This window comes from Psammomys obesus, unplaced genomic scaffold (assembly GCF_907164565.1).
Source record: "Psammomys obesus unplaced genomic scaffold, mPsaObe1.curated_primary_1811, whole genome shotgun sequence".
Taxonomy (NCBI): Eukaryota; Metazoa; Chordata; class Mammalia; order Rodentia; family Muridae; genus Psammomys; species Psammomys obesus.
The window spans coordinates 128,849-142,655 of NW_026594091.1; the positions used below are offsets into that span (position 1 = coordinate 128,849).

The following is a 13,807-nucleotide window of genomic DNA, read 5'->3' on the forward strand; positions in this document are numbered from 1 at the left end:
ATATATATATATATATATATATATATATATATATATATATATATTTTCTAGGTGCAGTTTCCTTTTTCAGGCTTCGTATGTAAATACTGAAGCCAAGATTCTGGGTAAGGGTGCTGAGAGGTGTCTTAACCATACTCTTGCTTCCTGTTTCTCCCCATTTCCTGCCTCATTTGTTTCTGCATTTGGTTTCCTGTGAGCTGGCAGGTGGATCCTAAGTGTTACAGTGTACATGTACTGTATTCAGCTTGTCAGTATTTTCAGAAGGGGAATATTTTAGGTCAGATGTTTTTTACTTGTGGACATTTGTTATTTCTTAAGGACTTCATTGCTTTCATTTTTCCTTTTGACTGTTTGTCAGGAGCCTTGACTCCAGCGGCCTGCTTTGATATTTAAATCTCCGAGGAGAGATGGCTTTTAGCAGGCCTTTACTAATGGCAGAGAAGAATTTGCAAGTTCATCTTCTTTTGTTTGTGACAGCAGGTGGGATAGCTTGTGAGGATCACACCTCTTCCTCAGGCTCCTCATGGAAATTAAACCATTGTTCTGAGATGTTTCTACTCTGGCTTAGAAACTCTACAATAAAAAGACAGTTACTGCTAAGGGGCTGGCAGTGGCTGCTAGGGCTGCTAGTTTTTGCTGCAGCAAGGAGAGTTGCTTCCAGAGGCTAGAGGCTTTTTGCTGTGGCTGTCCAGTCTGGACCTTCTTAAAAAAGCCTCCTGTGTGCTGTGGGTTATTTTATTAATTTTAGTCCTCACTCCTGACTTAAGAACTGTTCGACTCTGCTGGCTGGCTCCGGCAACTGTTAGGTAGTCATTCATTTAAAAAGGTCTACACTAATTTTGGGGGATTATTTGATGGAGATGATTTTCTTTTCCACCTTCTTGACTTTGAAGTGATGAAAAATTTATTATTTCTTCTCTAGAAAAACAGTGTCAAATATTTCTTTGAGTTTCATTTTAGTAGCTTAAAAGTTAATTTTTCTGGATAAATTTGTTAGTGGTATTGTATCTTTGTCTTAAAAGATAATAATAAGGAAAAGTAATATTTCTTTGACATTATATTTTGGTTTTTGTTTTTTGAGACAAGGTTTCTTGTGTAGCTTTGCTTTTCTGGCCTTGCTTTGTGGACCATGCTGGCTTCACACTCACAGAGATCCTCCTGTTTCTGCCTTCCCCAGTGCTGGGATTGCTGTTTGCGCCACTGTGCCTGGCTTCTTTGATATTATATAAGTGCTTTAAAATACGTTAATTTGTGTTAAATATTTTTTCCCAGATTATTGCTCAGTTGTAACAATTGTGGACCAGACAAATGTGAAGCTGACTTGTGTGCTGTTTAGTAGAAACTATGAAGCTCTTCCCATCATTTATAAAGTTGGAGACATTGTTTGCTTCCGTGGACTGAAGGTGCGATTTGCTCTTTCCACAGTCTGCATGTACTAGACAGGAAGTCTGCATTGTTCACTACATGTAGATAGACCAATCGTATGTGTGCCTTTTAGAGAGAGACATGAAGCATTCCAGGAGATAAATGTCAGTGGTATCAGGTAGCAGTCATTTAAATGAATCACCTCCCTCTTTCCTAAGACCTACTTTAGAAGTGGTGATTCGGACTGATTCCAGTTTGTCTTCTCACTTCCAGATGTAGTGGTTGTTACAAAGTTCCCATGTAGAATTTGTCAATTCCTTGTAACTTCTTTTTAATTAATTTAATTTTATTTAAGTTGAGGACTTACTGTTGTTCTGGCTGATTTCAGACACCTGAAGTGTGAGCTGTGTAGTCCTGGTTAAGCTAAGGAGGGGACGATTAAAATTCAGCTCACCTAAAACAACATGACTCTTCAGGACAAGGCACTAGAGAGAAAAGGCTATACAGAATGTACCAGAATCCTGCTTTTTTGCCCAAGAGTACTTGCCTAAATGCTGTGCTGTACTAGCAGGGCAAGATCATGCAAGGATTCTAAGAATGTGGAACAGGAGAGATGCAACAGTAGGCATGCTACGGGCCAGCTTAGTGAGGCATAAATAACCTTAGATCTCTTTAACATTTGTTGTTTTCCTTATTATTTGGTAAAATATTGAAAGATACAACAAATGGAAAGTTTACTTTGGTTCAGTTTTATGGTAGAGATGGTTGTTTGTTGCATTGATCTGCACATGACTACCAGAGCAGGAAGCAGAAAAAACAAGACCAGAACTAGGGGCAGAAAGTCCCTAGTTCTAATACCTAGTTCTGTACTCCTAGCAGCCACAAAGAGTCCTACCACAGGAGCAGGTGGAAGGCCTTATACACAAACAGTAACAAGTACTTTATCCACTTTGGGTAAGACAGCACCAAGCCCTTCCTTGTCTGACAGAGGCCCTTATCCTGTTGGAAGTCTTCTCGTGCACATCTGTCAAAACGTACAGTTTTACAAAGAAGGCTGTTTGCAGGGTGAGTCAGAGTGAAAAGAAAGGGCATTGGAAAACCCCTAAGCTTCTTTCAGATTCACCCTAAGAAGGTGTAAACTCAAGTTTTTGTTCCTTTCAGGAGCTTAGTTGGCGACTTGCCAAAATGAGCAAAACTCTGCCCATCAGGAGGAGGAAAACATAATTCAAAACCCTTATAGTGTTTCACTGCAGTGACTATAATCAAGAAAAATGAAAATATTAGACACTAATAGAAGAGCTTAAAAGAAGAGAGTTTTTAAAATCAAGTGGAATTTAGAAACAAATTTCCAGACATGAGTCTATTGAACAATAATTTCCCAGTAGATATTATAATGTTTTTGTAAAGGATTAAGCAAAGTTGTTATAAAAGGGGAAAATCCCAGCCACTCTATTTTACCAATGAAGACTCGGGAGCCGGATACTGGGGTGAAGAAAATGTACTATCTCAGAGAGGTAGAGAAAGCACCCAGCTGATCTTCCTACTTAGCTCACATCCGAGAATGAAAAGCCCCAAAAGCCCAAAACTAGCCAGCTTACTGCCCAGGAGGAAAAGGCCTGTTTGCTCAGCCTGCAGCCCAGGGGGAGAAAGCCAACAACAGCTAAAAGCCCAAGAACTAGAGAGCTAAAGCCTCTTCTCCATGCTGTCTTAAATACTCTTCTCTCAACATTCCTTCTTTTTGTTAATCCCTGTCAGCTGGTTTCTTGCTACCTCTTGACCTAGAGTTAACTGTATTAAATCCTGTGTACAGAAAGCTCTTGGATGAAAGGTGTGTGCTAGAGCTGAGTCACTAGAAACAGCTTTTTATAGTTTACAATCTCAGGGATCACAGTGGGATCAAATATCCTGCAACACAAAGTGCTTACAGAAAATTAAAAAGAATGTTAAATGAATAAAAGGAAATAGAAATTCAATATGTAAAAGGAACAGCAAATGGAAAGTCTACTGGATTGGTTTCTAAGGATTAGACATTGAATCTAGATCCAGACACATTGCCAGGTATGAAGAACAAGTACAAGGTAAAGATAAATAGACTACAGTGGACTTTTGGGACAGTTTCTAGTAATGTAAGCTGTAATTTAAGAAACAGGAGAAAAGAAGTGAATGGGGATAGATGAATAGACACACACATATATCCAATCTTGAAAAATAAAAGCATTGAAAAAATGTGGAAGAAAAGTAGCATTTTTTTTTGATAAAAGTTCATATACCTATATTTTTATATGTAAATAAAATATTCTTCAGTAAGTAGAGGCTTTTCAATTAGAAACTTGTTAAGAAATGACAAAACTATTTGAAAGTAAATAAAAAGGCTTTTAAAAAACTCAAGATCCAGCTATACCACTCCTAGGCATATATTCAAAAGATTCTCAAGTACACAATAAGGACATTTGCTCAACCATGTTTGTAGCAGCCTTATCTGTAATAGCCAGAAGCTGGAAACAGCCCAGATGCCCCTCAGTGGAGGAATGGATGCACAAATTGTGGTATAGCTACACAATGGAATATTACTCAGCAATAAAAAACAAGGAAATCATGAAATTTGCAGGTAAATTGTTGGATCTGAAAAAGATCATCCTGAGTGAGCTATCCCAGAAGCAGAAAGATGCACACGGTATATATTCACTCATATAGACATAAAATATAGGATAAACCTACCAGAATCTGTACACCTAAAGAACCTAATTAAGAGGAAGGACTCTTGCTAAAATGCTGAATTCCTATCCAGAAAGGCAAAGAGGCTGGACATCAGAAGAAGGAGAAAAGAGGGAACAAGTCAGGAGCCTGCCACAGAGGACCTCTGAAAAGCTCTGCCCTGCAGACTATCAAAGTAGATGCTGAGACTTATGGGCAACCTTTGGGCAGAGTGCAGGGAATCTTAGGAAAGAAGTGGGAAACAGTACGATCTGGAGAGGACAGGATCTCCACAAGGAGAGCAACAGAACCAAAAAGTCTGAGCACAGGGGTCTTTCCTGAGACTGATATTCCAACCAAGGACTATGCATGGAGATAACCGAAGACCCCTGCAGAGATGTAGCCCATGGCAGTTCAGTATCCAAGTGGGTTCCATTGTAATAGGAACACGGACTGTCTCTGACATGAACTGATTGGCCTGCTCTTTAATTACCTCCCCCTGAGGGGGAAGCAGCATTGCCAGGCCACAGAAGAAGAGGACACAGCCACCCCTGATGAGACTTAATTGACTAAGATCAGAAGGAAGGAAAAGAAGTCCTCCCCTATCACTGGACTTGGAGAGAGGCATGCATGCAGAGGGTGGAGGAAGGGAGGGATTGGGATGGGAGGAGGGAGGGAACCACAGGGGTGATACAGAGTGAATAAAGTGTAAATAAATAAATAAATAAATAAATAAATAAATAAATAAAACTCAAGTACTTTCACTGAGATAAATGACTATTTTAAGCAAGAACAATCATGTATGATGACAGTGGCAAAAAGTGCTATTGTGTGGAAGAGTATGCAAAGGGCAGGGCCATGGGAAGCAGGGAGTTTTGGTAGAGAAATAGTGAGACACAAGGACCCCAGGAAGTAAATGAAACCCTAAGAATTCCAAAGGAAGAAAGAACAAGGAGACAATAGGAAGCAGTTGTTGAAAGGCACAGAGTGGGGGACTAAAGGGAGGCAGCTCTGTGGAGCTCCTGTACCTGTAACAAGAAAGTTTTTAGAGTGAGTATGTCCTGATTCCAGAAACGTATCCATAAATAAGTAGGAAGAATTAAGTGCTACCTACAAAATGTACTTTGTATATGAAACCACTAGTTGGAACTAAAATGCAGGGAAAAATGATTAAGCAACAAGAAAATGTCCTGGTCCAGCGTGCCTAGGGTGACCTGGCTTCTGCTGCGTGTGCTTGCTTTACGCGTTCGTGGGTTGTGAATTTCACTACACCACATATATAACTGTTGCATTATACTGTCCTCTAGTGCAAATTATACTTTAATAATAAACACATCGATGAAAGAATGAGAGTTTTGTAGGGTAACTATTACCCACTGTTTTAGAAAGGAAATTTTAGTGTTTTAAAATTTGCATCTCTGTGCACCCTGATACAGTATCATTTGGTTGTATTGTTTCCTGAGTTAATTCAGTAAGGAACAGTAAAGATTAACTCTGCTACTCATACTAGGAAAACGTAATATCTCAAGTTCTTTGGTTCCTGAGTTTTATATCACCTGTTTCGTCTTCTACTTTTTCTCGTGTTCTTAGATTCAGATATATAAAAATGAGCTTCAAGGAATCAGCAACTATGGTTTTGCATCTTTGACATTTGATGGTGCCTTAGGGTCTCCTGTCAGACTGCGTTCTTCAAACAAGAACTTTAACTTCACATCTCAGGACCACAATATGGTAGAAGCTTTGCGGGCTTGGGCGTCCACCCATGTTCCAGCGTCTTCCACCTTACTGCAGCTCTCTGATGCTCAGCCTATGCAGTATTATGACCTGACTTGTCAGCTCCTGGGCAAAGCAGAAGTAGATGGAGTGTCATTTCTTCTAAAGGTACATTTTAAATACTTGAAGCCATGCGTTACTGCCACCTGTGGTTAAAGAGCCTGCAGCACTATGATAGAGTATTTTCAGACTATTTTATAGAGTTAAAATTCTTCATACTGTGTTGGGGGTTCTTCTGAGGCTAGCCTTCAAGATCTGGTTAAATCTATCCTTGTTGTGTAAACCTGCCTAAGTCATTATATCAGATCCATTGATTAAACAGCCTATACCTGTGGAGGGCAGAATGGAGTGGGCGTGGCTAAGGTTCCTGGGCTTGGTTCAAGAGAATCTCCATAGACAGTAAGAGACAGTAAGGACAGTAAGAGAGGAAGGAAGGAGGATCCAGGCCACGATGGGTTAGCATGGAGAAGAAACCACTGTAGCCATTCCTGAAGAGACCTGATAAGCTAGGATCAGATGGAAGGGGAGAAGGACCTCCCCCATCAGTGGACTTAGAGAGGGGCAGGGAGGAGATGATGGAGGGAGGGTGAGATTGGGAGAAAATGAAGGAGGGGGCTACAGCTGGGATACAAAGTTAATAAACTGTAATTACTTTAAAAAATAAAAACTTAATTAAAATAAATAAATAAAAGTCAAATTTAAATACCAAAAAAGTAAACATTATAAAGCCCAATACTCATTTTTTTAAATTACAACAATACTGTTTTTGAGAAGCCACCTGTTCATGAAGCTCTACTCCTGCATTTTTCTGTGCAGAAAAAACAGTATTGTTAGATGTGTATTTTATGAACTGTGTGACATGCTAAATTTCTTTTTTTATTTTAATAAAATACAACAGAATTCTCTTCAGTGAAACTCCTGGGTATTTCTGCTGTCTTATGAAAGTCAGCTATGTTGTCACCCATTTTCTTGCAGGATCTATTGTCACTTAAGTGCTGTCCCTAGTCATCACTTCCTGGCTCATGGGAGAGGTATATATAATACTTCCTGTCATGTTGATTTAAAACACGAGAAAAAAAATACAGTAACATAAATGGCTATAATTGACCTGCAGAAATTAGTTACTTAATTGTATTCCTTATTTGGCTCTACTGTAGAGGAGTTTTTAGAGCAGCACCACTTTGACCGAGATCCTGTGCTTAATTTTCAGTCTTCTGTACTAATCAAACAAGCAGGGAAGTGTCATGGGCTTAGACAAGACTCAGGGCTTATGTACCACTTAACCACTGACACATTTTAAAGGAACACTGAAAAATAGATATCACTGAATAAAATGCCAAGCTTTTGAAATTGAAAGTAGCAGCTTTATGTAAACAGTGAGAAAGAAAATATGTAATCTAAGGTAAGTGAGTCAAGCCAAGCTGAACTGAAAACAACTTAAGATTACTTATGGTTAGAAGGAGTGTTAGATAAGTGACCTAGGGTCCATGACCAATGTAGACATTCTTAACACACGACCATATGCTGAACTGAACATTCCCAAGAACAAAGATGCTAGCCCTGTGCACTTAGCATCTTTTGACTGTTACTGTTAGAAAAACCGTAAATCTGAGATAAAGCTTCCCAACCTTTAGCTGATAGTGCAAGTTCCTCTTTAAAGCCCCTGTTTGAGTTGAAAGCTTTAGTCAGATAAGTCCGTCAGCTCTCATGTTGTTTATTTTTTACCTTGGGGAAAGCATTTATTGAATTCTTTTTAACTTTATTCTTTGAGCATTTCATGCTTACATGCAATGAAACGTGATCATATTCCTCTCCCATTTCCCCCTGCAACTTTCCTCCATTCCCATAATACACCCCACTCCCAACTTCATGTCCTTAACTTTTTTTTTAATTTAAATAATTGACTAATTAGTCCTGCCCATGAGTGCTTAAGTATAGGGCCATTTTACGGGGCATGGTCAGCTGCCAGTGGCCCAGTAGCCAGACTCCCTCCCCCAGCAGTCAACAGCTGCCAGTTGCTCATCAGTTAAGGGTTGAAGCCTGGCCAGCTCCCCACCTTCAGGCTGCAGTGTTGATGGGCATGAACAAGTTCAAGGAACTTACTTTAAAATTCAGCAAAGAAAAGTGAATGTAAGAAAGTTAAGCTTTCTTAAAGACAGTTCTAAAATTTGTCTCAAGTCTTTGCATACCATCTAACAATTTTATTTTTTATAAATTTCCTTTATAGGAATAATTTGAAGTGTGTGAGAAAGTATGCTGGAAGCAAAATCTGTTATATGTGCTATTTCTGTGTGATTGAATGTTGTCTGACTATAGTAAAATTGCTGACATGGACTTGCTGAAGGAAACTTTAAATGATAGTTTGCTTATTAATATACCTTCACTTATATTTTCAAAATAACCATATAACAGCAGAACTATCCTTGGAATTATATGTGGCAATGTTATGCTCTTGACTACTTTTAGAGAATTACAATATTTTTTTCCTGGTGTTGAATTTCTCATGTATCAGAAATAATTTTGTTTTTTGAGACATGGTCTCTGCATAGCTCTTGCTGTCCTAGAACTCATTATGTAGACCAAGCTGGCCTTGAACTCACAGAGCTCTACCTACATCTGCCTCCCCAGTGCTGGGAGTAAAGGTGTGCACTACTACTCCTCCCTTCAGACATGATTTTTTAAATTAAATATTAAAAACCGAGGGAAGCTATTATTCTTTCTAATTATACTTGGTTATTATGCAAAATAATGTAATTATTCTTTATTTTCAATCTTAGTACAATACTAATCATGTCCCTTTTTAGTAATCATGAGGCACCTATTTCAGTTTTTCTCAGCAGCCATGTTCTAGTATCATTTCTCTTGCTATGGTAAATTCTAAATGGAGGATTCATGCACAACTAAGGAAGTACAGCAAAAATTGTGGAGGATTTTACCACATGTAGAATCCTTGGCTGTATTTGGCCATGTTTCTTACTTGGTTTAGTGCTGTCTGCCTAAACATGATATTGCACCCATCAGCAAACAGAGTAATACTGCAGATGGTAAGTGTTTCCCACAGATAGGAACATAGGACAGTCTGATTCTTGGCAGAGCAGACTGAGCCTCTTTTAGATGAGTCTGAGCTGTGTCAGTTGACAGTTAAAGTTAATCAGGAGACCATATTTTACCAGTGGTTTAAAGAATATATGTTTTAAATTATATGTGTATAATGGGAATATGCACATTTATATAGGTTCCTGGAGAAGCCAGAAGAGTGTTTAATTTGCTAAGGCTGGAGTTACAGGCAGTTTTAAGATGCTTGGCATGTGTTAGCAACCAAACTTATGGTTTCTGCAAGAGCAGTACACATTGTCAACTACTGAGCAACCTCTCCAGCCTTCAGTCATCTTTAAATATAACAGTTTTGTCTATTACTCTGTGTATACAGTGTAAGTACTGAACAAATATTTTTCAGTTATAATGTGTTCAAAAATATTCTGTTTTCCTGGTATTCAGTTTTAAATGGGTGCAATCTTTCAGTCTTAATGCTTTCATTTTGTCTCATATCTTTGTTTTTGATAGTAACCAGAAGCCATCTCGAGAGTTGGGTGGGCCTGTGCTGGAAGGGCGGGTTTGAGTATAGAATTTTAAAAAAGTCAGTCTACTATAGTTTAATATTATGCTCGTTATCATATGCTGTATGTCTTTTTTTTTAATCGATACATCTTTCTACATATTTTACATGAGCAACAGTCTGTATTTAGTTATTTCACAATCACAGAATAATGGACATCAAGGTTTAAAGAATTAAATATACTAGTGTACATCGATTCAGTTTTAAACTTGACTTTCTTCTTGTATGAAGATTCTTAAGCTTTGCTTTACCACCCCACGGCAGGTATGGGATGGCACCAAGACAAAGTTTCCCTCTTGGAGAGTCTGCATACAAGACCTTGCTTTCGAAGGTGACTTAAGTCACATTCTGCGGCTACAGAATCTGGTGATAGACATTGTGGTTTATGATAATCATGTCCAGGTGGCAAAATCCCTGAAGGTGATGTTGATTAGAAAGATGCATGCTATTTTGTTTCTGTGTTCTTCTTAGTTGTATTTTTTTGTTCGTATAAGTATTTTTGTGAATATTATTTAGGTTCCAGAAATTAATTTTAGATTTACTTGTTTTCAATTTTTAAGTTATAAATGTATGTTTAAGTTGAACAAAGCTCTGAACCCATATATAGTCATTATTACAACTGGCCTTTTTTGGACCCAAAACTGTAGTTTGACTATAGAAAAAATAAAGATACTGATTATTATTATTATTATTGCAGTTTATTCACTTTGTATCCTGGTTGTAGCCCGCTCGCTTGTCTCCCTCCGGTCCCACCCTCCGGTCCCACCCTCCTTCCTTATCCCTCTCCTCTAGTCTACTGATAGGGGAAGTCCTCCTCCCCTACTGTCTGACCTTAGCTTATCAGGTCCCATCAGAACTGCCAAATCCTCTTCCTCTGTGGGCTGAATATGTTGTTCCACCAGGGAGAAGTGATGAAGGATCAGGCAACTGAGTTCATGTCAGAGATTGTCTCTTCTCCCTTTCCTAGGGAACCCGCATGGAGACTGAGCTGTCTGTGGAGTATATCTGGGCAGGGGGTCTAAGTCCTCTCTATGCATGGTCTTCTGTTGATGTATCAGTCTCTGCAGTCCCCCCTGGGCTCAGCTTTTTTTGGCTTTGTTGGTCTCCTTGTGGGACTCTTGTCCTCTCAGGTTCTTTCTATTCCTCTTCCATAAGACTCCCTGCACTCCATTCCCTGCTGGGTGGAGTCTTTTAGAGGAGATCTGTGGTAGGCTCCCATTCTGTTCCCTCTCTTCTACTGCTTTCAGTGTCTAACCAGTTTTCCCTTCTAAATGAGAATTAAGTATCTTCCTTTACATCTTTTTTTCTTTTTTTTTTTTAGGTCTGTAGATGTTAGTATGTTTATCCTATATTATATGTCTAATATCCACTTATAAGTGAGTATATACCATGCAAGTCTTTCTGCTTCTGGGTTACCTCACCCAGGATGATCTTTTCTAGTTCCAATTATTTGCTTGCAAATTTCATGTTTTCCTTGTTTTTAATAGCTGAGTGGTATTCTATTGTGTAAATGTACCACAATTTCTGTATCTATTCTTCAGTTAAGGGACATCCAGGTTGTTTCCAGATTCTGGCTAATACGAATAAAGCTGCTATGAACATAGTTGAGAAAATGTCCTTGTATGATTGAGCATCTTTCAGATATAGTGATGCTTTGACTTCTTCCTTTCTGATTTGTATCCCCTTGATTTCCTTTAATTGTCTTATTGCTCTAACAGGAATCAAGTACTACATTGAAGAGATACAGAGAGAGTAGGCAGCCTTATCTTGTCCCTGATTTCTGTGGAATTGATTTAAGTTTCTTATTTTTAACGTTTATGAATTGGTTAGACTTCTGTAACAGATTAAAATACACTTTTGTGTTTTTTATTGTCATTTTCTGTTTGTAGATACTTACTGCATTTCTGAAAAGACTAAGCAACTTCTTTTTCAATAAGAGAGCATCAGGCACATTTCATAATAACATTTACTCAAGCTTTAACAATATAATATTGCCTCCAGAAGGCATTTCTGATACTAGCAAATTGTCATCTTTACACTGTGATCTGTTCAGAAAGATAAGTTCTCTCTGGCTTGTACACCTTGTTAATATTGCAGTGTGATGAAGGTTCATAAGCACCTATATATTTACCATTTACACTTCCCCCTGAAGATTTTACCACAGTTCCTCTGAAATAAAACTTTGTGTGGGACCTTCTGGTGTCCTCTCTGTCTTAGCCTCTTGCTCTTCAAAATGATATTTGGCTTTTCCCTTCATATGATTTTTAGAAAATATTCAGATGTCATGAAAGAACTGAAGTTCCTAGCTATAATATCCTCCAATTTAAAAATTAATTTGGAAGTAGTTATGTTTTGATAGCTAAGCCTCTGTTTATTAATGTAATTCTTTCCTCCCTGAGTTTCAGCCTTCTTCTGGTCCTTTGAAGGTTATAAAAATTGGCTAATAAAAAAATAAACATTTGAAACATCATGCAAAAATTAAAATTGTTTCATTTACTATTCTAGTACCCTATTTTGGATGCCTCTTAAAAAATATTTTTTTTTTCATTTTATTGTGTTTTGATTTCCAAACCTCTATATTTTTTGGTTCAACTGTGACATAGAGCAGGTAAAAGAAGTTGGAGGAGAGAGTAGGTTGGACACTTCCTCCTGCCTTTTTGTGCTCAGAAAACCCACAGATATGCCAGGAAAGACCCTTGGAAATGAAGGAGTGGTGTTGGGAGAATGGGTCTCTCCCTGTCTTACTCTCCACTGTTTGTGCTACATCAGAATTGAGGATTAAAAAGTTGAGTTCAAAGTGGAAGTTGGTGTGGTCTGCTTGTCTTTTGTCTTACCTTAGCCCCTTCCTTGTCCTGTCACTTGACACTTTTCAACTATATTGTGTCACCACAATGGTGCAGGATTTTTATGGAAAAAAAGCAAAAGGTGGCTTCTCTGCTGCAGTCAGGAATGCAATTTTTATGAGACTGGATGGTCAATGTTTACTTTTTGCTTATAAGTCAATATAAAAATCAGTTCAGTTTTCACCGTGTGGCAGGTTTGTTTGGCTATGTGTCAATGTCTTTGTTTTATTATATTTTGTTGAAATAGGTTTCCCAAGCTGGGTTTGAACATAAGGACACAGACAATCTTCCCAATAGTTAGAGGGTTATATCACAGCACTGGACTTAAATGTCAGCTGTTTTTAATAGCCTACTACGTTTCCTCACTGTAAATCTTCGTAGAAATAGCTTATGTTGTCCAGGTAAAATTGTGTTTTAGAACAAATTTTGCATGATAGCTGACTGTAGGATTGTTAGTTCAGAATCCTGGTTTAATCCTCTTTGAATTCAGAGGATATATTTTACAAGATTGTGATAAAAGTTCAGGTGCTTTATTAAAAACTTTGCTTTCCATAGAATTTGTAGGATGGAGAAAAGCACATAGGATCTGAGAAATCAAAGGCTGTGGCTAATGTGAAACTTAACCTGTGAAAAGATCAACATTATTTTCATTATTTTGATGTAGTTACATGATTACATTTCTAGTGTCTCATAGTGAGAGAAATTTATTCCTCATTTAATCTCTTCAAGAATTTCTTTTTCAGAATTCCTATTAAATAGAAATTTATTTAAGTATTTAAGTTTTAGATTCCTTCATATTGACGGGCCTCTGGAATGGGCCTGCTTTTGTGAAGTGAGCACATTGGTGTCTGTACAAGCATGCCCCTGCACACATGCTCTGGTACAGGATCCATAAGCCGTGCTGTCCTGCTGTAAATCTTTTTGTCCTTTGTTGTTGAGGTTACTACCTCCTGTCAGTTATAAAATTTTCAAGTATCAGAAATTGTTTTATTAGGCCACTGCCTGAAATCATAACTTTTAAAATCCTCTTTCAGATTGGAAGCTTCCTTAGAATTTACAGCCTCCATATCAAACTTCAGCCAGTTAATTCAGAGTCCACAACTTCATTGTTAAGACTGGAGTTTCATCTCTATGGAGGAACCAGCTATGGTCGTGGGATCAGGGTTTTACCAGAAGGTAACCCTGACGTGAATAAGCTGAAAGAGTAAGTGTTTTATATCCCTGCTTGGAAAATATAAAAGTGATAGTCATTAGGTTAATTTACAGGGACTGTGTGTGACATTTGTCTTTTTCTTGTTTCTTCTTTTTGCCTTGCTGAGACTCTAACCTGGACTCTGGCACCTGCTAGGTAGAGTGGACCATGATCTACTCCTTCTCCCTAATTAGGCAGACTGGACCACACTGATTACGCCCAAGCCTATTCTAGGCAGACAGGACCACAGATACATCTTCCCTAGCCTTGTCTCCTACCTTCCTTCCTTCCTTCCTTCCTTCCTTCCTTCCTTCCTTCCTTCCT

General features: G+C 38.3%; 1 protein-coding gene across 1 annotated transcript in view; it reads left to right on the top strand.

Annotated features, from left to right (window-relative positions):
- The window catches only part of LOC129684673 (protection of telomeres protein 1-like), a 54,539-nt gene that overhangs the window by 9,568 nt on the left and 31,164 nt on the right, over positions 1-13,807 (top strand). Inside the window, 4 exon segments of the mRNA XM_055617884.1 lie at positions 1,273-1,403; positions 5,650-5,940; positions 9,713-9,868; positions 13,326-13,495. Of these exon segments, the coding sequence (XP_055473859.1) occupies positions 1,273-1,403; positions 5,650-5,940; positions 9,713-9,868; positions 13,326-13,495 (748 nt within the window).